We start from the raw sequence: 22,764 nt of genomic DNA, 5'->3' as shown, positions 1-22,764 counted from the left end.
TAGATTAGTTTCCCAATGGGAGCCGAGACCCCCGTCTGGCTTTGGAACCAGGTTAGTTCAGGGCTGGGTTTTTAAACCCCAAATCTGGGTTTGTCCATCCCTGTTTTGAGTTTTTAAGGTGTTTTTACTTTAAAATGTTAACTTTTCATATAGTATATAGATATCCAAAGTCCTTTGGGTATTTATGGATTTATTAAGCAAATTTAAATAGCCATTCAACTCATGCATAGAAGACCCTGTGCAGCTATTTCTTTTTTTTTCCCCAATACATTTTTTGTTTGTTTCTTTAAATACATCACTGAGTGTGGTTCCAGGTCTTTCAGCATTTTAAAACAAACATAATTTCATGTCCCTACTATTAGCTTTCTTATCTGATGTAATATTATTAAAAAATTACCTGGGCAGCTATTTCAATAAGATGGATGACATGCATGCATTCATACATACATGATGACGTATGTATGTATAGTGTGTATGTGTATGTCCAGGATACATTACTATATCAGATAGTAGCTAACATATAAATTTAATAAAGGACGCATTCAACGGATCAAATCACTTAAGTTTAAAAACTGATTTATTGTATTATTATATATAATAGTCAAGCAGTGTACTGGCACGAAGCCGAAAGCACCAGCCTGAGGATGGCAATGGGACCTCACTTGAAACATCACCAAGATAGTCTTAAACTTACACAGGAAAAGACCCGAACACACCTAGACCTGTGTGTGTGTGTGTGTTTGTGTGTGTATGTATGTATGTATGTATGTATATATGTGTGTGTGTGTGTCTATATATATATATATATATATATATATATATATATATATATATATATATATATATATATATATATATATATATATATATATATATATGTATACACACACAAATAAATCAACAAGCATCAACCAACAATACTACCATTACTACTGTAATTGCATTCCACGGAGATTCACCGCCGCGACTCTGCTGCCCCCTGGCGGTGAGAAAGTTTTCCGACTTCCGCGGAACGAGGAACCGAGATTTTCTCTTTCTTGGCGTTTACAGATTGAGTTGGAAGGACCTTGTAGATCATCTAGTCCAACCTCCCTCCCAAGCAGGAGAGTTTCCCCTTCAGGTTCGTTTTGTTTTTTAAAGAAAAGATCGGACAACCAATTGTCTGAAAAGTATAGGGTCTCCTGCTTGAGCGGGGGTGGGGGTTGGACTAGACGACCTCCAAGGTCTTGTTATCTTGCTTTGCGCCTCGGGAACACACAGCGGGTGGAGCCGCGCTGAAGTTTTGCGGGGCAAGGAAGGAAACCAGGGGTACGGGGGTGGAGAGGGGAGGAGGGGCAACCGGCAAGAGTTGGGAATCCGTGTCAGCGACCGCGTTCTCACACACATACACACAAAACCACCTTCCCAGGAGTCCCGAGGTTGACTTCATCCACGTTATCACGTGAAACCATCACATGCCTGGTGTGTGTGTGAGAGAGAGAGAGGGGGAGGGCGGGGGTCGCGCATCACATGAGATCAGCTGTTCGGGCTTTGGGCTGACACGTTTGTGCAAACGCTGCAGATCCGATGCAAGCCAGGCAAGGCGAGGCAAGTCCCGGCCCTTTGAACCCGGGCCCGTCCCTCCCCGACCCCCTCCCCCTTTTGGGCTTCCTGGCACGTCCCTTTGCAAAGCGAGGAGGGCCGAGAGGCGGGGGTGGGGTCCGCTGCTCACGTGAGCGAGGCTTTTTTCTTGTCCCGGGGGACAAGCAAGACTTGCTTTGACTTCGCTCCGCTTCTTCGGCTGCCGGAGGTTTGGAAGATGCTGGCCCGGTTCCGCCTCTCCTGCGGGCTCCTGCTAGCCGCCCTGCTCGCCTTTGCGCACGCAGGTGAGTTCGGAAGGCTCTCCGGAGGTGGGGGGGGTGAAAGCGACCCGCTGGGGTTACCGCGTGGTCCCCTTTCCTCTCTTGTTTGCTTGCCTTCTGCTTGGTCCCAGTTTCCCACAGAGGCCAGTTCAGTATTTGGGGAGCGAGGTGGGGGGGACTTAAAGGCACGGAGGTCAGCATGCTTAATCACAGGCCCCTTCCCAGCCAGGTGATACTCACCTGTGGGAGAGTGCGCCAGCAAGGGGAGGCTCAGTTTTACAGCTGTAAAAGCATAGGACCCCCCCCTCCACTTCCAACTTACTTGTAGACCCTGCCTCACCAGGTGTTATTCAGCGGTAGAGTGCGCCAGCAAGGGGAGGCTCACTTATACAGCGGCATTATTTGTTAAAAGTACATATTCCATTTATCTTCTGCCTATCTCACTCTGGGGCTGCCTAGGCAGTAAACGCTAGGGACTTTCCGGGTGCTTCAACGTGGCCCCCTGCCCTTCCTGGGGATAGGGGTAGAGTGCGCTGGCAAGGGGAGGCTCAAAGTTTTATTCAGTGACTCCTCCACTCCCAGCCTGCTTAATTACAGACCCTGTCCCACCAGGTGATATTCGCTGGTAGAGCGCGCCAGCAAGGGGAAACTTAGTTTTTGCAGTTGTAAAAACCCAGAATTCCTCCTCCAGTCATGTTAGCTCAGGAATTCTGGGAGTTGACGTCCACAAGTCTTAAACTTGTCAAGTTTGAAGACCCTTGCTCTAATATTTCCATCTGGTTATTGCTTATATTCTATTATATTAAAAATCATATATGCTAATATTCCCCCTCTTTCTTATTTCTACCTCTATTCTAGCTTCTAGTCAGGCCGCAGTTACTAAGCCTAGTGTTAATACCCATGTTTATATTAAACTTGGCATGTTTAAGACTTGTGGACTTCAACTCCCAGAATTCCTGAGCTAACATGACTGGAGGAATTCTGGGAGTTGAAATCCACAAGTCTTAAAGCTGTCAAATTTGAAGACTCCTAGATTAAGATATAGTCCTTCATTATTTGGTTATTCAGTGTTTCAGTGCGCCCTTCTAGTGCCAATCAATCCGTGCATTCTGAGTTTATCTCGCCCAATAAATAAACCTTGATTGTGGCTGATGAAATCTGTGAGTCACTTTCAGGAAATGGAGGTCTTGTGACTGATTTTTTTGATACCTTTAGCTTCTGAGAATTAAGAAGCCGAAAACGGATCTTCTGTTTCATTTCTGCAAAAGTAACTTGAGAAGAGCATCTGTCTCCCTTCCTCTTGGAGAAAACAAGGAACTAAAAGTTACTTGTTAACTGACTTGGACGTTTTTCTTGTAATTACAAAAAAAACCCAAAGTGACTTGTAATTTGAGAAAGGGTTGATTTCCAGCTATGCAGAGAGACTCAACAGATGCCTGAACGGGCCGCTTGCCTGAGACAAATGTAACCAAGCATGCAGATTAACAGAGTTGGAAGGGACCTTGTAGGTCATCTAGTCCAACCCCCTGCCCAAGCAGGAGATCCTACACCATTTCTGACAGAGGGCAGTCCAGTCTCTTCTTGAAAGCCTCCAGGGATGAAGCTCCCACAACGTCTGAAGGCTACTTCTGCTCCATGGGTTGATTGTTCACAGATTCATTCAGAGATCTATCTATCTGCTATTGGCTAGCTCCGTATGTCACATAACATTTGCTTGCAAGCAAACTCACAAAATTAACTCACAATGCACCATTAAGTAAATATTGAACTTTTTATATAAAAAAGATCAACTTTTACCCAAAATCAGGCCAGGCAGGCAGGCAGATTGAGTTGCTTGCAGAATCACAGATTCATTCAGAGATCTACCATTCTGCAATCTGCTACCTGAGTCTGCAGTGAAAAATGGAAGCTAGGAAGGTTCGGCTCCGCTTTTAGATTACCTAGAAAGCAAGAAATCTAACGGTTTCCCGCTTTCTAGCTAATCTAAATCTCCAGAACAGCTGATAGTTGGAACAGCTGGGGGGAGGGGGAGGAAAAATAGCAACTTACCAAAAATTAGGCTAACATAGGCAAGTTGGATGGAGCGCATGCCAGGTAAGCAGTGAGGGGGAGGGGAGGGGAGGAGCAGGCCCAGCCAGTGGTGCGATTTGCTGGTTCTTGGAACTGGGCAGAATCATAACAACCGGTTCTATAGAATTGGTCCGAACAGGTCGAATCCTATCCCTGGTCTGTATATACTTTGTTTTTGGACTGAATTTTCTCCAGTTAAAGGCTGTTCCTGGGAGGGTTTTTTTTCTCCAGCCGAAGGTAACCTGCACATTGGGGGCAAAGTTGGAGATAATAAAAGGATTCTTCTTGCTTATGTGACTGGGTTGCCTTTGTGCCACGCCCCTTTGGGTCATCACACCTAAGGCATTGCATCTAACTGGAAACCACCTTGAGTTTAGACAGGGTTTATACCGAAGTATTGTGCAAAGTTTTTCTTTTTTTTTTTAATCTTTCTTTCTCCCCCACCTCGCCCTTTTAGGCAAAGTTTTCTGGCTCTTCCGCCAGCATGTCGAGCGGCAACGCGAACAACAAGCCATGAGGGAAGTCCAGATGCGTTGGCAGCTACAGAGCCAGTTTAGGCCAACGATGCTAAATTCAATCTCCACTAAGGTGGGGCTCATCCCTCAACGTCTGGATCACTTCAACCGTCAAGAGAGCCGCGTCTTTAACCAGGTGAGAAAACGGCAGTTGAGAACGGACAGCTGTGTACGTTCAGATCGGCCCTGCCTTGGTGGTGATTCTCAGCTTAGGCCCATTGAAGAACTGTGGACTTCAACTCCCAGAATTCCCCTGTCAGTGTGCTATTGAATATTAAGATATGTGGACTCCAACTTGCATAGCTGGCTGAGGAATTCTGGGAGTTGGTCCACAAATCTTAAAAGTTGCCAAATTTGGGGACCCCTGCCTTAGTCAATGAACTATTGAATGTTAAGATATATATGGACTTCAACTCCCAGAATTCCCCAGTCAGTGAGCTAGTGAAGTTTAAGATTTGTAGACTTCAAATTCCAGAATTGTGCTGGCTGAGGAATTCTGGGAGTTAAAAATAGACAAATCTTAAAATTGCCAAATCTGGAGACTCCTACGGTGTTGGATGCAAATGTGAACAGTGCCCCGTTCTTAATTTTCTGCATTTTGACTTTTCTTGACTACTAATTTTATATTCGGTGATTTGATTCTCTTCCGTCTCACTTTCTTTCTTTCTGAATTTCAGCGCTACTGGATTAATGAGCAATTTTGGCAGCGTCCCGCAGGGCCCATTTTCCTCTACATTGGAGGGGAAGCTGCCCTCACGCCGTTTTCTGTGGTGGCCGGTAAGTGAGTCAGGACGAGCGGTAGCAGCCAGGAGGCCACGCTCTCTGGAGAGTAACGTTCAGCTTGGCTTTCTCTCCCTGGGAAGAAGCGAAGCTGGGATGCGCAGCTAGGAAAATGTCCAGGGTCCCAGCTCTGCAAATTTAAATCTTGTCATTGGGGACGCCATCTTGACTTTTTTGACTCCTTCCCTACAGAGCTCCCAGCTGCCCTGTAGAGAGGAGAGGCTTCATACAGGAGAGGCCTCATAGAATTACCATAGAGTCACCTGGGGTGTGGGAAGAAAATACCCCTTCCTGGGCACAATTGTACTTTCTCCCCCTTGTAGCACTGATGTTGTTACCTAGTTTGGTAATGAAATGTCGACAGGAAAACCACCAAGCTTAGAAAGCACCAAAGACCCCACATCACCCTGTTGCATTTTATTCTAATTTCAGGACATCATGTAGATTTGGCAGAGAAGTACAAAGCGATGGTGGTAGCATTGGAACATCGCTTCTATGGGACCAGCCTTAATCCTGATGGTTTGCAGGATGAAAATCTTCAATTCCTGTCTAGCCAGCAAGCGTGAGTTGCCCCAAATTCACCAGTTTTCATCTTGAGGGGCTGGCTAACATCCACATCCACCTTCTGGAGTTTGCTAGACTGTTTTGGGCCCATGTTTGCCAACGTTAGCAGTTTTAAGATCTGTGGACTTCAATTCCCAGAATTCCCCAGCCAGCATGGCTGGCTAGGGAATTCTGGGAGTTGAAGTCCACAGATCTTAAAATTGCGACGTTGGGACATGCTGGTTTAAACAGCTAGAAATCCTCAATGTTTTCTCTATTTCAGTCTGTATTTGCAAAAAAAAAAATGGGTCTGGTTTTTTATTTGATTAAAAAAAATATAAAAAATATAAATTTATTAATTTAAATTTTAATTTATATGCCATCCTTCTCAGTGACAAGTGACTCTAAGCAGCTTACAACAATATTAAAAACATCAGATAAAAATGATAAAAAAGAAATCAAATTATCAGAAACCAGCAGCAATTAAAAACCTTTTATTGCTGTCTTTTGACTTACAGGTCATGTAGGCTTATTCTAGATATGCGGGTAGAAGGAACTCCAAACATCCGGACTATAATTCTGCAGTTGCTGATTTTCAGATTCGAAGTTCAGCATCTCTTCCTTGTTTTTATTCTGACCATTGAAAAATCCATTAAATTTTTCCTTAGGCTTCTGAGATTTCAGGCAGAGTCTAAACAGGTTCGAGTCTATTTTTACTGCCTTGAGGTCTAGAAACCTGAGGCGTGAGTTGTCAGCCACTGGTTATTGCATTGACTTGAACCCAGGCCCATTTTAGACAGCATTTCAGGGGGCAGGAAGAGCTTACAACACCTTGTCCAGGGTGTGCCAGGCACAATCCGTAAAATTTGAGATGGAGAAACGCCCGCCGTGTCTTGTTAACACTCTCTTAAACCTCCTCCTTTTCAGTCTCTCTGATCTGGTTGCCTTCCGCCATTTTATCACCGAGAAGTACAACTTGAGAGCAAATCACACCTGGATTTGCTTCGGAGGCTCGTATCCTGGTTCTTTGGCTGCCTGGTTTAGGCTAAAGGTAGATGTCAACTCATAAAACATTCCTATGCCTGTTTAAGTAGTTGCCATTAAAAAAAAAAGGGATGGAGGAAGGAACTGTGGGAAGAGCAGTGCGGTAAAGCAAAAGTACATTCCAACTCTTTATCTTTAAACGATTGTAACTAAACTACCAGAGCTTTTGCCTGCGAATATATTTAATTGGAGAACATGAATGATGACACCCAGCCCGTGAAGGTGCTCAATTGGAGAATCTGATTTATGACACACCCAGAGGGGAGGGCGAAAATGGGGTCACGGGGGACTGTAAATGACGTAGGCCAGAGTTGGCTTCATACAGGGCAGGGCCAGTATGTCGCCTCTAATGAATCCTTTGAAGTTTTTTGAAGTTTGGCTCAAGAATCACGATTTAATTAGAGCGATTGCTGGAATCTTGACGGTAGGATCTGGAAAGCTTCCGAAATACAGGATTCCGTCTGCTTAACTAACCGCGAGACCACTTAACGACTGCAAGAGAATTGCCGGGGTTGTGATCGTTGAGTGAAGCAAAGATTTTGCTTTGCGAAGATTGCATTCCTGAGATTGCAATCTCAGTTGTGGCTGTTAAACGAGGATTAGCTGTGGGGAATCAAACTCTTTTTGCAGAAAGTGGAACCGTGAAAGGGGTGTGTGTGGCATCTTAACGGCTCCTCCTGCACATCAGAAACGGCTTTATGGAGGTCAAAGGCCAGGGAAAGGGAGTTAGTTGAAAGGCTATCTCCCTTCCCTCGCCGAGAGTCCCAAATATTACAGGGAAATTTTTTTTTTCCTTGCCTTTATTGATCTTCCTTCCTTTCTTTCTTTCTTGCAGTTTCCCCATCTGGTCTTTGCCGCCATCGCTTCGTCCGCCCCAGTTAAAGCCCAGGTGGATTTCACTGGCTACAACAAGGTCAGCTTTTGTCAGGACCCCCAAATAACTTCTGAATTCTGAGATGTTCATTATAGATGGATGGATGGATGGATGGATGGATGGATAGATGGATGGATGGATGGATGGATAGATAGGGAGGGAGGGAGGGAGGGAGGGTTGGATGGATGGATGGATGGATAGAGAGAGAGAGAGGGAGGGATAGATAGATAGATAGGGATGGATGATAGATAGATAGATAGATAGATAGATAGATAGATAGATAGATAGATAGATAGATAGATAGATAGATAGAGATAGGGATAGATAGATAGGTAGATAGATAGATAGATAGATAGATAGATAGATGGATAGATGGATAGATGGATGGATAGATAGGGAGGGAGGGAGGGAGGGAGGGATAGATAGATAGATAGGGATAGATAGATAGATAGATAGATAGATAGATGGATGTATAGATAGATAGATAGATAGATAGATAGATGGATGATAGATAGATAGATAGATAGATAGATAGATAGATAGATAGATAGATAGATAGATAGATAGATAGATAGATAGATAGATAGATAGATAGATAGATAGATAGATAGATAGATAGATAGATGGATGGATGGATGGATGGATGGAGGGAGGGAGGGATAGATAGATAGATAGATAGATATAGATAGGGAGGAAGGGATAGATAGATAGATAGATAGATAGATAGATAGATAGATAGGGATGGATGATAGATAGATAGATAGATAGATAGATAGATAGATAGATAGATAGATAGATAGATAGATAGAGATAGATAGGATAGATAGATAGATAGATAGATAGATAGATAGATAGATAGATAGATAGATAGATAGATAGATATGGATGATAGATAGGTGGATGGATGGATGGATGGTGCTTTCTAACTTGGAAGAGACGAAGCAGAGAGAAAAAAGCAAGCACCATAATTTATCTCTCTGTATAGTTGTTTTAGTATGGGCCACTTTGAGATGTGTGGCCTTCAACTCCCAGAATTCCCCTGCCAGCAACGCTAGCTACAAAAATTGTGGGAGTTGAAGTCCACATATTTCAAGCTTAAAAACCACCGAGCTGTGCACTACTTGCACAGTGAAAGATTCGCCTACATATTTCGTGGAAGGAAACAAAATCGGTGTTTTCCACTCTGTCAGAAGGAAAAAAGGAGAAGGAAAACAGCATGGTTCACGCACAAACTTAGTTCTCATCTTTTTTTTTTTTTTTAACGCATTGGTTAACCATTGTGGCCAAGGGAAGGTCTGTTGTGAAACCTTCGATTCCAGATTGAAGCTGCAATATTTTAGAAAGAAGCTGGAACGTTTGAGAACCCCCTTAAATGTCATTTTTCCTTTTGCTTCCATTCCTTTAGATTGTCGCTGCAAGTCTATCGAATCCAGTGGTTAAAGGTTCCAAAGAGGTCAGTTGTCTTAAAAAATATTTTTAAAAGAAAATTATTTTTAAAAGGGTTTTGTTAAAGTGAGAACAATACAAATTTAAGGGAAAATAAAATAAAAGTGATCTGAAGGAAGAGAAAGGAAAGAGGGAAGGAAGAGAAGGAATCATTCTATGGGGGAGATAGGCAGCATATAAAGAAGGAAGGAAGGGGAGGGGAAAGGGGAGGGAGGAGGGAGGAAGGAAGGAAGGAAGGAAGGAAGGAAAAGAGGGAGAGAGGGGGGAAGAGAAGGAAAGGGAAGGAGGAAGGAAGTGGAGAAAGGAAAGAGGGAGGGAGGGCAGGGGAGGGAAAGAGAAGGAAGAAGGAAGTGGAGGAAGGAAGGGAGGGAAGGAAGGAAAGAGGGAGGGAAGGAAGGAAAAGGAGGAAGGGAGGAAGGAAGGGAGGGAAGGAAGGAAAAGAAGGAAGGAGGGAGGGAAGGAAGGAAAGGGAGGGAGGGCAGGGGAAGGAAAGAGAAGGAAGAAGGAAGTAGAGGAAGGAAGGGAGGGAAGGAAGGAAAAGGGAGGGCAGGGGAAGGAAGGAAAAGGAGGAAGGAAGTGGAGGAAGGAAGAGAGGGAAGGAAGGAAGGAAAGAGGGAGGGAGGGCAGGGGAAGGAAGGAGAAGGAGGAAGGAAGGGGAGGAAGGAAGGAGGGAAGGAGGAGGGAAGGAAAAGGAGGAAGGAAGTGGAGGAAGGGAGAGAGGGAAGGAAGGGAAGGGGAAGGAAGGAAAGGAAGGGAGGGAGGGAAGGAAGGAAGGACGGACATCCGATATTCTTTACAGAAGCTATAAATACATTTATATTTTATAAATGGTCTCCATATTTCCACAGTTTATCCTTTCTAATCATTGGACCCCTAAATTACAAGATTCCCCCCAATTTTCAGCAAAAGTCAAAAGCAAATAAATTGACAAGTCTGAATCTTACCTGTCTGGGCTTACATTCCCTGTCCCTTGAAGTCCTATTGACTTTTAAGGCAAGAAACGTTGTGACCTCGAGATCCCTGGATCTCAAGAGGTTGGCAAGGCTGCTCCTCACTAGATTCCCTCCATCTCCTTTCCGCCGCGCCTTCTGGAAACCTGGGAAACCGAGGCCGGAATCCTTTTATCTGCGCTCACAATCTGACATCGACAATCTGCAATTTCACCGGGAGTATTTTGCAGGAGCATCCAAACTGAAAAGAGGGTGGCGCAACATGGTGCTTTGAAGCTTTGTCCTCCAACCCCCGCTGAGCATTTGAACCCAGAACCCAGACCTCTTGGCTTGCTAGCTCAGCTCGATGGCTTAGCATACTTCCTGAAGCCGAACCTAGCTAGAAACTCACCATTCAGCAATGCAAACTTGACCATGTGCGGATCTCAATTTTTTTTTTCCCCTCCTAATTCCATGTGCATTCTTCAGTTCTGCTGCTTTTGGCTTCCTATCCGTGTACCCTAACCCTAACCCTAACCCTTAACCTAATCTTACGTAGCTTTTCCTCTGGTAATATCACACTACTAACTAGAGTATACAAAACATTTGCTAGACCAATACTCGAATACACCTCATCAGTCTGGAACCCACATTACGTATCTGATATTAGCACAACTGAGAAAGTCCAGAAATATTTCACAAGAAGAGTTCTCCACTCCTCTACTCGTTGTAGAATACCTTATGCCACCAGACTCGAAATTCTAGAACTAGAAAACCTTGAATTATGCCGTCTTCGGTCTGACTTAAGCATGGTATATAAAACCATACATTGCAATGTCCTACCTGTCAATGAATACTTCAGCTTCAACCATAACAACACAAGAGCACACAACAGATACAAACTCAAGGTTAATCGCACCAAACTTGATTGCAGGAAATACGACTTCAGCAATAACAGAGGGGTCAATGTCTGGAATCCTCTACCTGACTCTGTGGTTTCTTCCCCAAACCCCCAAAACTTTAACCTTAGACTGTCTACTGTTGACTTCACCCCTTTCCTAAGAGGTCTGTAGGAGGCGTGCATAAGCGCACCAACGTGCCTACCGTCCCTGTCCTATTGTTTCATTTTTCTTTTATTTTTCTTATATGTACCCATTTCATGTATTCATAACTATGTATACACTTATACTTATTATCTTGTAAACAATTGACAAATTAAATAAAAAAAAAATGTCCACCCCCGCACCCAACCCAGGACCCTCCTAACTTTGGGTTGGGGCTTCTCTGCTTTCTCCCCCAGTGCCTGCAAAGAGTGAGAGAGGCCTTCGCTTCCGTGGACAGCATGGTGCGTGTCGGACGGCTGGCAAAACTCAGCCTAGATTTCCACTCCTGCAGCCCTTTGCAAGGGGACAAAGACTGCCAAATGTTGGTCGCCAACCTCGCCGACATCTTCATGGGAGCCGTGCAGTACAACTACGAGGCGATCGTGTCGGGCACCGTGGCCGGTCTCTGCAGCATCATGATGAACAGCAGCATTGGCACCACCTATGAAAGGCTTGTGGTCACCAATCGTGTAAGGCGTTTGTATTTCTGAGGGGGACACCACCGAGAAGGCCATGCCCTGGGTCCTGGTTGTGACCTCGGTGGAACCAGTGACAAGTGTGGCCAGAGAGAGCCAGTTTGGGTTAGTGGAGACCAGGTGACTGGGAGTTCTAGTCATACCTTAGGTAGAGAAGCCAGCTGGGTGACTTTGGGCCAATCCCCAGGAGTTGGTGAGATCTAATCCCACCTCAGCCATGAAAGTCAGCTGGTAGATCCTGGGCCAGTCACCAGGAGACAGGGAGTTCTGGTTCCACCTTAGGCATGAAAGGCAGTTGGGTGACTCTGGGCCAGTCACCAGGAGACAGGGAGTTCTGGTTCTGCCTTAGGCATGAACATCAGCTGGGTGACACCAGGAGACTGGGAGTTCTGGTCCCACCTTAGGCATGAAAGCCAGCTGGGTGGCCCTGGGCCAGTAACCAGGAGACTGGGAGTTCTAGTCCTGCCTTAGCCATGAAAGACAGTTGGGTGACCCTGGGCCAGTAACTAGGAGACTGGGAGTTCTAGTCCTGCCTTAGCCATGAAAGACAGCTGGGTGACCCTGGGCCAGTAACCAGGAGACGGTGAGTTCTAGTCCTGCCTTAGGCATGAAAGACAGCTGGGTGACCCTGGGCTAGTAACTAGGAGACTGGGAGTTCTAGTCCTGCCTTAGCCATGAAAGCCAGGTGGGTGACTTGGGCTAGTAACTAGGAGACTGGGAGTTCTAGTCCTGCCTTAGCCATGAAAGCCAGCTGGGTGACCCTGGGCCAGTAACTAGGAGACTGGGAGTTCTAGTCCTGCCTTAGCCATGAAAGCCGGCTGGGTGTCCTTGGGCCCAATCCCCAGGAGATGGTGAGTTCTAGTCCCACTTTAGGCATAGAAGCCAGCCGGATGATCTTCGTCAGGCAAGTCATCAGGCGACTGGGATTTCTAGTCCCGCCTTAGCTAGGAAAGCCGGCTGGGTGTCTTTGGGCTAGTCAACCCAGCCCCCCCTCACAGGGTTGTCGTCGTGTGGAAAAGACGAACAAGAAAGTGTGTTGGTTACGTTCTTCGCCTGGAGTTTATTTGTAGAAATAACCAAAGTGGGATAGCAATTCAACAGATCGCTAAACCCGGAGGCAGAATTCCGAGAGTCCTTAAGTCACCAGGACACGCTGGCTCTTCTTTGGGGCAGGTCATCCTGGACCAGATGGGAATGCCGTGTTTGCAGAACTCTCACGAGGAAATCCTGGAGGAGTTACGCAACAGCAGCATTGCGATGTCGGATCTGGCGGAGAGACAGTGGTACTTTCAGACCTGCACGGAATTTGGCTATTGTACGTGAGCATTGAAAGCATCCGGATTCCTTTCCCATCCTCCCCAGGCTGTTTACGGTGTGCTGTGTCTGTCTTCCTCCCCCTCCCTCCCTCTCCCTCTCCCTCCCTCTCCCTCCTTTGTCTCTCTCTCCGCCTTCCTCCCTTCCTCTCTCTCCCCTCCCTTTGTCCCTCCCTCCCTCTCCCTCCTCCTCTCCCTCTCCCCCTTTGTCTCTCTCTCCACCTGCCTCCCCTCCCTCTTTCCCTCCTCTCTCCCACTCCCTCCCTCTCTTTGTCTCCCTCTCCCTCCTCCTCTCCCTCTCCCCCTTTGTCTCTCTCCTCCTCTCCCTCCCCCTCCCCTCCCTTTGTCTCTCTCTCCCTCATCCTCTCCCCTCCCCCTTTGTCTCTCTCTCCACCTGCCTCCCCTCCCTCTTTCCCTCCCTCTCCCTCTCCCTCTCCCTCTCTTTGTCTCCCTCTGCCTCCCTCCCTCTCCCTCCTTTGTCTCTCTCTCTCCTCCTCTCCCTCTCCCTCTGCCCCCATTTGTCTCTCTCTCCGCCTTCCTCCCCCCCCCTCCTCCCCTCCCTCTCTCCCCCTCCCTTTCTCTCTCTCTCCCTCCTCCTCTCTCTCCCCCTCTGCTTCTTTGTCTCTCTCTCTGCCTTCCTCCCCTCCCTGCCTTCCCTCCCTGTCTTCCTCCCTCCCTGCCTCTGTCTCCCTCTCTCCCTCCCCTCTCCCTCCCCCTCCCTCCCTCTTCCTCTCTGTCTCTCTCCCTCCCCCTCTCCCCTGCCCTCTCCTTGTTCCTAGGTTACCTTCTCTCTCTCTCTCTCTGCTCTGGAGAATAACCGAACTCCCCTCTTCTTTATGGCAGCCCTCAGATATTGGAACCCTGCTATCACGTCCCCCCCCCCCCCAATCCTTCTTTTCACTAAACTAGACATTCCCAATTCCTGCAACTGGTCTTCGTATGTTTTACCCTCTCATCCCCTCATCCTCATTGTGGCTCTTCTCTGCGCTCTTTGGCCGCCTTACCAAGGCATTATAAAGCAATATTGATTCTATCCCTCAGTGTAAACCGCGTAAGGTAAAAGGAAAAAGTTCCCCTCCTTGCACATCCGTACTAGTCGTTTCCGGCTCTAGGGGGCGCTGGTGCTCACCTCCGTCACAAAGCCGAAGAGCCAGCGCTGTCCAGAGACGTCTCCATGGTCATGTGGCCGGCATGACTCAACGCCTTCGAAGGCGCACGGAACGCTGTTCCCTTCCCACCAAAGGGGTCCCTGTTTTTCTACTTGCACTTTTTTTACGTGCTTTCGAACTGCTAGGTTGGCAGAAGATGGGACAAGTAACGGGAGCTCGCTCTGTGACGCGGTGCTAGGGATTCGAACCACCAAACTGCTGACCTTTCCGATCGACAAGCTCAGTATCTTAGCCACTGCATCCCCTTTTGTAACTGTGTAGTAAATCCCATTTCAAAACGGCTTCTCCTCTCACTTTAGTCCAGACTTGCGAGGACTCAGAGTGCCCCTTTTCTCCCCGGATGAGCTTGGCCTACCAGTTAGATATCTGCACTCAAGTCTTCAACATCTCTTATCGCAATGTCAGCGAAGGCGTCTCTTTCACCAACGACTATTACGGGGCCGATCATCCCAAAGCAAGCCGGGTTCTTTTTGTTAACGGTATGTCGGCGTGTCACCTCAAAAATATTTCTTCCGTCTTTTAAAGTTGCCAGCAGAAAGGGAGTGGGGGAAAGCAGTGCATTCCTTAAATGCTTCAGATAATTGCTAGGCAGTCGAAGCTGTTGGCACGCAAGATTATTACTGGAGAGCATGATTGATGATTCTTGGCTATGGATGTGTCCCATTGGAGAATATGCATCCAGAGGGTGGAGGGAAGACCAGAGTCAAGGGAGAAATGAATGATGTGGCTTAGAGTCGGTTGCGCCCAGTTAACGCCAACATGGTCACTCCTAATAAATGATTTTTTAAAAAACTCTTGAGAGATGTGGCTAGAGACATATGATTTGAATGGGGGTGGATTGTTGGAACCCTGACACTCTGCTTTTGAAAGGGCAAGGGTCTCCAAATTTGGCAAGTTTTAAGACTTGTGGACTTCCAACTCTCAGAATTCCTGAGTTAACCTGCCTGGAGGAGGAATTCTGGGAATTGAAGTCCACAAGTCTTAAAGCTGTCAAGTTTGGGGACCCCTGTGAAAGGGCTAAGTGGGATTGGAACTGGCAAACAATAGGAGATCCCAAGAAGGTTGGAAAAACCCTTCTGCCAAGACACGGCAACGTGGGCACCGAGGTGGACGGGAAGTTGCCAGCAGCCAAACGTGATGTCTAGAGTGGATTTTATTTGGCTGAGAATGGGAAAACACACCAGCTCATTAATAAAGGAGAATATTTGTAACTCAGGGCTGACCTGAGGGATCCTTGGTGCTCTCTGAGCTTGATGGTTTTCTTGCAGACCTTTTATGACCCAGCTAGGTAACAGCATCAGTGCTAGAAGGGAGTGAGGTTTGTAAAGAGGAGGAGGAAGAGGAAGAACGGGGGGAGGAGGAGGAGGAGGAAAAAAAATAGCAATAATAATAATCCCAATTGTAATTGGAGCCCTTGGAGCAATACCTAAAGGGCTGCCTTGGTATTTGGAAATTCTGAATTTATCAGACTTGAATACCCTGATTCTACAAAAAAACCCACCCTACCTGGAACAGCTGAGATACTCCTATGCTACCTGAACAGTTCCTAGGTCCTGGGTTAGGACTGGAACTGTTGAGCTACCAACCAGCCCCAAAGGCTCTGAATCTCACTAAAGATTAGATGAAGATGAAGATGATAGTCCTTGTTGGTCTCTGGGCTTGGTTGTTTTCTTGCAGACAAAACTAGGTAACATCATCAGTTCTGGAAGGGAGTGGGGCTTGAAGAGGAGGAGGAATAATGTGAGGTCTTTGGTGGTCTCTGAGCTTGCTTCTTTTTCTTGCAAACATTATATGACCCAAACCAGGTAGCCTCGTCAGTGCTAGGAGTAACACTCGTGTTGTTCCCTACTTTGGGTCCCGAAATGTCTGCAAGGAAACAGCCAAGCTCAAACCAACTCACAGTTAAAAAAAACACAGCGTGGGAGAGAACTTAGCCGATTTTTAGCAATTTGTGCTTTGCAACACAGTACCAGATGTATTTTAGGCCTGGTGTCAGACAAGTCCTCATCTTACGACCGTAACTGAGCCCCAAATCCCTGCCTGAGACGGACTGATTTTTTCCCCCCGCTTTCCTTTTCAACATTTCGCAGGCGACATCGACCCTTGGCATGCCCTGAGTGTCCTCAAGAACGAGTCCGCCTCGGAACTGGCCATTTTAATCAACGGCACTTCGCACTGTGCCAACATGTATTCTCCTGCACCCGGGGACCCTTGGTCCCTTATCCGGGCCAGACAGGTGAGACTGGCGAAGGAGGCTGAAGCAAACAGACGGGAAGGTTGTGTGGGAAATGCAGCAGGTGGCATAATAAATAATTTTAAAAAAACCACAATAAGTAGTCTGAAACCGAGACTTTTGTGAGGTGTTCGCACCAGGGCTTCAATTTGAGGGCAAGTTGAACATTTTCCAAATGAAAATAAATCACTCAAATGGTTAGCACCAGCTAGAAACTGGGAGGCTGGAAGTTCTAGTTCTACTTTAGGCATGAAAGCCGGCTGGGTGGCTTTGGACCAATCAACAGAAGATAGTAGTTGTAGTCCCGCCTTACGGGTGAAAGCTGGTTGGGTGACTTTGGGCCAATCACTAGGAGACAGGGAATTCTAGTCCTGCCTTAGGCATTGAAAGCCAGGTGGGTGACTTTGGGTCAGTCCCCCTCTTCTCAGCCCAAACCACCTCACAGGATTGTTGTTTTGGGAAAAAGAGGAAGGAGTAGTATTCTGTATATTTTGCAGCCTTGAGTTATTTATAAAAATAATAAAGGCAGGTAGAAATGAATAAATAGAGGAGGAAGCAAGTAAGAACAGAAGATTGGCAAAGAATCAGCTGAGAAAGACAAACTAATACTTCTTTGAAGTTAATAAAATTTTTCTCTATTTTTTTCTTTTCCTTTCTTTCTTTAGCAAATTACCGCCTGGGTTGGCAAATGGCTGAATTTAGCAAAAATTCCCTGAGATAACCTGAAGACAAGAAAGAAAAGTAGCCGGACCATTTTGTGTAGCTAGAGATACGAAGCAACGCTGTTTGGACTTGCCTTCACTTAGAGATTTGCACGAAATTCCTTCGGCACACAAGAAAACTACCTCTTTTGCCACCTTGGCTCTGCTTTTTAACTTTTTTATAAAAATAAAAAAAAAACCACTATTTTGTAAATGCACATTTTTAAAAAAAAATGATTGAATGAACTCTGTGGATCTTGGCTGACTTAGCCTGTAGCACGAGGCCCTCACCGGGCTGGTACCTATTGGGACAAAATGTAAATTTATTACAATAAGAAATAAAGTTGATAAACCGTAGTTAAGTGGCTTTTTTTGGTGGCGGGGAGGAAATCTATGACCTGGATCGTTGTGCAAATGAAGTCATACCTACTTAAGTAAAAGGAAGCTAGAGAGGAAATGGAATACTGCTAAAAGGTATAAATAACCAAATTTTAATCTCGTGAAGGCGGAGAAGAACCTGATGTTCGCAGAGAATCAGCAGCATACAGAGAGAGAGACCCAAATTGTGAATATCTAGGCAATACCTTCTCTTACGGCCTACGGCCATCTCAGTAGACTTAACACCTGGGAAAAGTTTTCTTAAGAGTTCAAACAGGAAGTTGTCTTTTCTTTCAGATGGTCAGTTCAAAAGCTGCTTCATGCTGGCTCTTCCGCGTTGGTTTCCTGTCTCCGGCTCGGTTGGCATCCTCTGCTGCCAGCTCCTCCTTTGAGAAGTTCACCATTTCTTGATGTAACTCGCTGAGATCCTGGATCTCCAAGGCAAGGACGTAGAGATGATGAAAAAGGATTAGGTCGCTCCTTCGCAGACGCAGCTGGGAAGAGGGAATGCCAAACAAAACAGCTTTTATTATTTACCAAGGACCTGGATCAGGGGTGGGATTTACCGGTTCTGTCCGGCTCTGTAGAACCGGTAGCTCTGAAGAGGAGCAGACATAGAACCGGTTCTGTGTCTGCTGCTGTTTTGGCCCATCCGCCCGCCTGGGCTCTTACTTGACTTTTATTTCCTGATTTTTCGACCTCAGCTGCTGTGCGAGGCACAACTGCAGTTAAAAAAGCAGGGGAAAAAGTGCTTTTTCAAACGTTGCTTCCCTGCACGCAGTGCTGCTTAGATGCCCAGGCAGCAAGCTGATGAAGATTTACACGTGCACAGCGTGCAGGGAAACACATCATAAATCACCAAACTGGTAGTTAACCCTGTCGGATCCCACCCCTGACCGGGAATGTTTTGGGGGGAGTCCTCTCTGGAAAGAATAACTTTTACTGTTTTATCTGGATATATTAAAAAAATTCAAAAAGAGGTAGAAATGGGAAATTGAGGGAAGGAAAAAGAGAAGGGAAAATAAAATGTAAGATACAAGGGGAAAAAAGAAAAAGAAAAAGGCATTGACTTCTGACTCTTTAACATAATAGATTCCAGCCTCAACTTTGTGCTTTTACACATTAGTATATAACTAGCCATTTTTATAACAACAAATCTAATTGACTAAAAGCAAAGTCAAAGGTTCATTTTTTTCCCCACTATTACAAGCACAAAATGCCTTTGGAAAGGAATAACCTAAAAGCATCTTGGGGGGGAGAATTGCCAATCTGTGTTTGGATAAGGAATCCGTATAGATAAAAACGGGGATATTTGGCACAGTTCCTTTACAGGCTTCCATGTCATTTCAGTTACTGAACAAGCTTGAACAATGGGTCCTATGCAACAAAACGATATTTAATGTGGAGAAAAGCAAGACTGTACACCTCAGCAGGGAAAAAACAAAGGTACAAAGACAACTTAGGTGAAACCTGGCTCATGAGCAATAACTGTGAGAGGGACCTTGGAGTCCTAGTTAGATGATCAATTAAATATGAGCCAGCAATGTGTAGCAGCAGCCAAAAAAGCTAATACGATCCTTGGTGGTAAAAGAAACAGAGGCATAGAATCAAAATCACATGAAGTGTTAGCGGTACGCTTTATTAAAGCCTTAGTAAGGCCACACCTGGAATACTGCATCCAGTTTTGGTTACCAGGTTCCAAACAGGATGTTGAATCTTTTTCCATCTTTGGAAAAAAGTACAGAGACGAGCAACCAAGATGATGATTAAAGGCCTGGAGACTAAAACATATGAAGAACAGTTGCAGGAACTGGATATAGCTAGAGAAAAGAATGACGAAGGGGGACATGAAAGCAGCATTCCAGTATTTGAGGGGCTGCCACAGAGAAAAGGGGGTCAACTTATTTTCCAAAGCACCAGAAGGCAAAGACATATATTCCCTTCTATCAAAGATCTGCCTGTATGGTTGCTAAGAACAGATGCTGACTTGATCGCACATTGTCAATCAAAAAAATCTTCTAGAAAGCAACATCTTCTCGGACCTTTTTTGCCCCAAAGGGAAAACGGAGAATCTCACCATTTCTCTCTGCACCCAGAAGATTTTTCCATGGAGGCTGGTGTGTTCTCCCTCCAGGGGTTTGGCCTCTTCCTTGTCTGCCATCTCAGGGAGAGGTTCGTGAGACAGGTGAGCCCCCAGAAACGCTTTAGGTAAGGGGGGCAACCCTTTGAAGGGAGCTGCTTCCTCTTCCCTGGTCCAGGTGTCCATGGAGATGGGTTGGGCAATTTGGGTTCCTCTTTCACAGCGACCTGAGAAAAGATGGCAGGGTTTGTTTAATTCAAGAGCCTTCCAACTTGGCAACCTTTAAGACCTGTGGACTTCAACTCCCAGAATTCCTGGGCTAACATGACTGGAGGAGGAATTCTGGGAGTTGAAGTCCACAAGTCTTAAAGCTGCCATGTTTGAAGACCCCTGTTTAGACTTCTGACAACAGCCAACCAAACATGGCAGCTTTAAGATTTGTGGACTTTAACTCCCAGAATTCCTGGGCTAACATGACTGGAGGAGGAATTCTGGGAGTTGAAGTCCACAAGTCTTAAAGCTGCCATGTTTGAAGACCCCTGTTTAGACTTCTGACAACAGCCAACCAAACATGGCAGCTTTAAGATTTGTGGACTTCAACTCCCAGAATTCCTGGGCTAACATGACTGGAGGAGGAATTCTGGGAGTTGAAGTCCACAAGTCTTAAAGCTGCCATGTTTGAAGACCCCTGTTTAGACTTCTGACAACAGCCAACCAAACATGGCAGCTTTAAGATTTGTGGACTTCAACTCCCAGAATTCCTGGGCTAACATGACTGGAGGAGGAATTCTGGGAGTTGAAGTCCACCAGTCTTAAAGCTTGCCAAGTTTGGGGACCTCTGAAGTAGATGATGGTTTGTTTGGCCTTATAATAAATGACTTCGAGGAGGGAATAGAAGGGGAACTCATCCAATTTGCAGATGACACTAAGCTGGCAGGAATAGCCAACACCCCAGAAGACAAGCTCAGGATCCAGAAAGATCTTGACAGACTTGAACAATGGGCCCTATCCACCAACATGACATTTAACGTGGAGAAAAGCAACGCTTTACACTTAGGCAAGAAAAATCAATTGCAGAGTTACAGATTAGGCGTGACTTCTGACCGGTTTTCACACTTCAGTGCAAATAAAGTGTCATAGATCTTAGAGAAGTTCAGTTGTTAACTTACAGGTAGTGACAGTTTATAATTCATTGGCTGGATCCCTTGCCTTATGAAATACATCCTTTATAGGTAGGTAGTCCTTGCTTAACAGCTGGTTTCTTAGCAAACCTTCAAAGTTACGACAGATTGCCAAAAAGGTACGAGTCGAATTGTTTAGCTTTAGCAGCTATCACAAAATGGGATACTAATACCGGGGACAGTCACATACTTCTAGGCTCCGTTACGGTTGTAAGATGAGGACTCCCTGGTGCTGGTAATTCAGATATTTTAAACACCATGGCCTAAGCAGAATACCGAATAACCGAGTTGGAAGGGATCTCGTAGGTCATCTAGTCCAACCCCCTACCCAAGCAGGAAACCTTGCACTATTTCTGAAGATGGCAGTCCATCTCTTCTTCAAAGCTTCCGGTTATGAAATACGTCATGGAAGAGGGCTTTTAGTAGAAAGACCAAACTTTACATGAATGCCAGCATCATCTCAATTTGGTAAATCTGGAATAAAACTAAGCAGGCTTAAAAACCACCTGGAAATGCCAGGACTGAAGAGGGAGGTCGAGAAAACATCCTGGAATAACACTATACTGAATTTCCTTTCCTAATGGATTTTTATTCCACCGCAAAAAAACAAACAAATCCACCCAGGGAGACAGAAATAGCCGTGGAAAAATAGAGCTGTAAATCCTTATTTTTTAAAATGCAGTTTCCTGACCTTTCTTACAACCTTACACATACACACACACACACACACACACAAAAGCCAAGAAGTACAAATTAGCAAATTTTTCAAGGAAAGCTTCGGTTGCTAACAGGGTGGGATTCAAAAATTTTAACAGCGGGTTCTGTGGGTGTGGTTTAATTGGTGGACGTGGCTTGGTGGTCATGTTATTGGCTGGGCGTGGCCAACTCAATATCACTCACATTGAGGCATGCATCTCCTCGCCTGGCCTCTCGTGACTGTGGGGACGCTGCAAAATGGTGTGAAAAATGGTCATAAGTCACTTTTTTCAGTGCCATTGTAACTTTGAACGGTCACTCCACACAAGCAAAGTACCAGCAAAGGAGGGGGAAAAAATTCCAGAGAAATTCCTGAGACAAGAAATCTAGTCCTGCCAAGAATGTAATAGGGGTTAACGGAGAGGGAGTTTTTGTAAGCAACACCAGAATGTTTCCTTCCTGCCTTCCTTACAGGATTAGCCCAGTAATTTCTTCTAACAACCAGTTCTTCCAACTGCTTAGAATGTTAACAACCGGTTCTAGCGAATAGGTGCAAACTGGTAGAATCCCACCCCTGGTTGCTAACCACACAATGACTTGTGCGTTCTTTTGGCCCAACCTTTTTCGAACTCACATCATTGTTATAAGACTTTCCTCAGGTTGTTGCTATAATTATGACTTCTGATTTTCTGAAGCTTCCCAGCCCTGACCCATCAAAACTTACCTTCCAATTCCATTCTTGGCTTTTTCATCTTAGGACATCTCCATTGAATTCTTCAGGATGGGACGTCCAGCTATTTTCACCCTCTGAAAAAAAAAACCCCAAGAATTGTTTTCCCAGAGGAATTAACCAGATGCTCAAAATTGGCAGCCTGTTTTTAATTTAATTTTTTGTTTTAGAGGCTGAATTCAGGGTGCTGTTTGCGCTGGAGTTAGCTTTGGAAGAAAGGACAACTTGCTTAAAGGCGTCCAATTCTGAAAGTGAACTGGGAAGAGGAGAGGTGGGGAATTATACCTCAGCAGGTAACTTACTCATAGCAACCACCCTAACTCACCTTTTGGTGAACTCTGAGGTTGTTTACTTGTTGGGCTTGTCCTGAAAAATGCCTCTGTATGCTCTGAAAATCCACACCTAACTCCGTAGTTGCCAGCAGGGAAGTTAATTCAAAATTCACAGGTGCCCAGGTGAGAGAAAGCAGCGTCGCCCCAGGTTGCAGGACAGAAGGATGGCAGTGCCAAGTGGTGCAACTCTTGTATTGTATGAGAAGTACATCCTACGCGATAGGCGATAAATTTCAGAAGTTAAAAGGAGGAAGTAATGAATCACACCACAAAAGAGCTGGTTGAAAGGAATGCAGGCAGCCACTGAATGCCAAGGTGCAATTGGCTGGT

General features: G+C 45.6%; 2 protein-coding genes across 2 annotated transcripts; one reads left to right on the top strand and one right to left on the bottom strand.

Moving 5' to 3' along the window:
- Positions 1-1,521: 1,521 nt before the first annotated feature.
- On the top strand, positions 1,522-17,394 carry PRSS16 (serine protease 16). Its single transcript, XM_087940156.1, has 12 exons — positions 1,522-1,865; positions 4,369-4,562; positions 5,104-5,203; positions 5,639-5,768; positions 6,677-6,800; positions 7,629-7,706; positions 9,073-9,120; positions 11,343-11,615; positions 12,795-12,936; positions 14,403-14,582; positions 16,194-16,339; positions 17,002-17,394. The coding sequence occupies exons 1-12, from the start codon at positions 1,799-1,801 to the stop codon at positions 17,050-17,052; spliced, it is 1,533 nt and encodes a 510-aa protein (XP_087796282.1). The 5' UTR covers positions 1,522-1,798; the 3' UTR covers positions 17,053-17,394.
- A 118-nt stretch (positions 17,395-17,512) lies between these two features.
- On the bottom strand, positions 17,513-22,355 carry LOC148124981 (uncharacterized). The gene is made up of 3 exons (XM_087940155.1): positions 22,097-22,355; positions 19,493-19,722; positions 17,513-17,909 (listed from the first exon to the last, which is right to left on the bottom strand). Exons 1-3 carry the CDS (start codon positions 22,122-22,124, stop codon positions 17,709-17,711), a joined length of 459 nt encoding a protein of 152 aa, XP_087796281.1. The 5' UTR covers positions 22,125-22,355; the 3' UTR covers positions 17,513-17,708.
- Between the last annotated feature and the right edge of the window lie 409 nt (positions 22,356-22,764).

Source organism: Pseudonaja textilis, chromosome 10, assembly GCF_049901715.1.
Source record: "Pseudonaja textilis isolate UNSWEBS1 chromosome 10, rPseTex1.2, whole genome shotgun sequence".
Taxonomy (NCBI): domain Eukaryota; kingdom Metazoa; phylum Chordata; class Lepidosauria; order Squamata; family Elapidae; genus Pseudonaja; species Pseudonaja textilis.
Note: the sequence above shows the minus strand (reverse complement) of the source record. Positions and strands in the feature narration are given on the sequence as shown.

Bases quoted from the DNA above. Each gene is read 5' to 3' on its own strand.
- PRSS16 (XM_087940156.1), top strand. From the start codon at position 1,799: ATGCTGGCCCGGTTCCGCCTCTCCTGCGGGCTCCTGCTAGCCGCCCTG. The intron at 6,801-7,628 runs GTAGATGTCAAC...TCTTTCTTGCAG, and splicing joins CTGCCTGGTTTAGGCTAAAG to TTTCCCCATCTGGTCTTTGC. The intron at 16,340-17,001 runs GTGAGACTGGCG...TTCTTTCTTTAG, and splicing joins CCCTTATCCGGGCCAGACAG to CAAATTACCGCCTGGGTTGG.
- LOC148124981 (XM_087940155.1), bottom strand. From the start codon at position 22,124: ATGAAAAAGCCAAGAATGGAATTGGAAG. The intron at 19,723-22,096 runs GTAAGTTTTGAT...ATCTTTTCTCAG, and splicing joins GCCAAGAATGGAATTGGAAG to GTCGCTGTGAAAGAGGAACC. The intron at 17,910-19,492 runs GTGAGATTCTCC...CCCTCTTCCCAG, and splicing joins TCTGGGTGCAGAGAGAAATG to CTGCGTCTGCGAAGGAGCGA.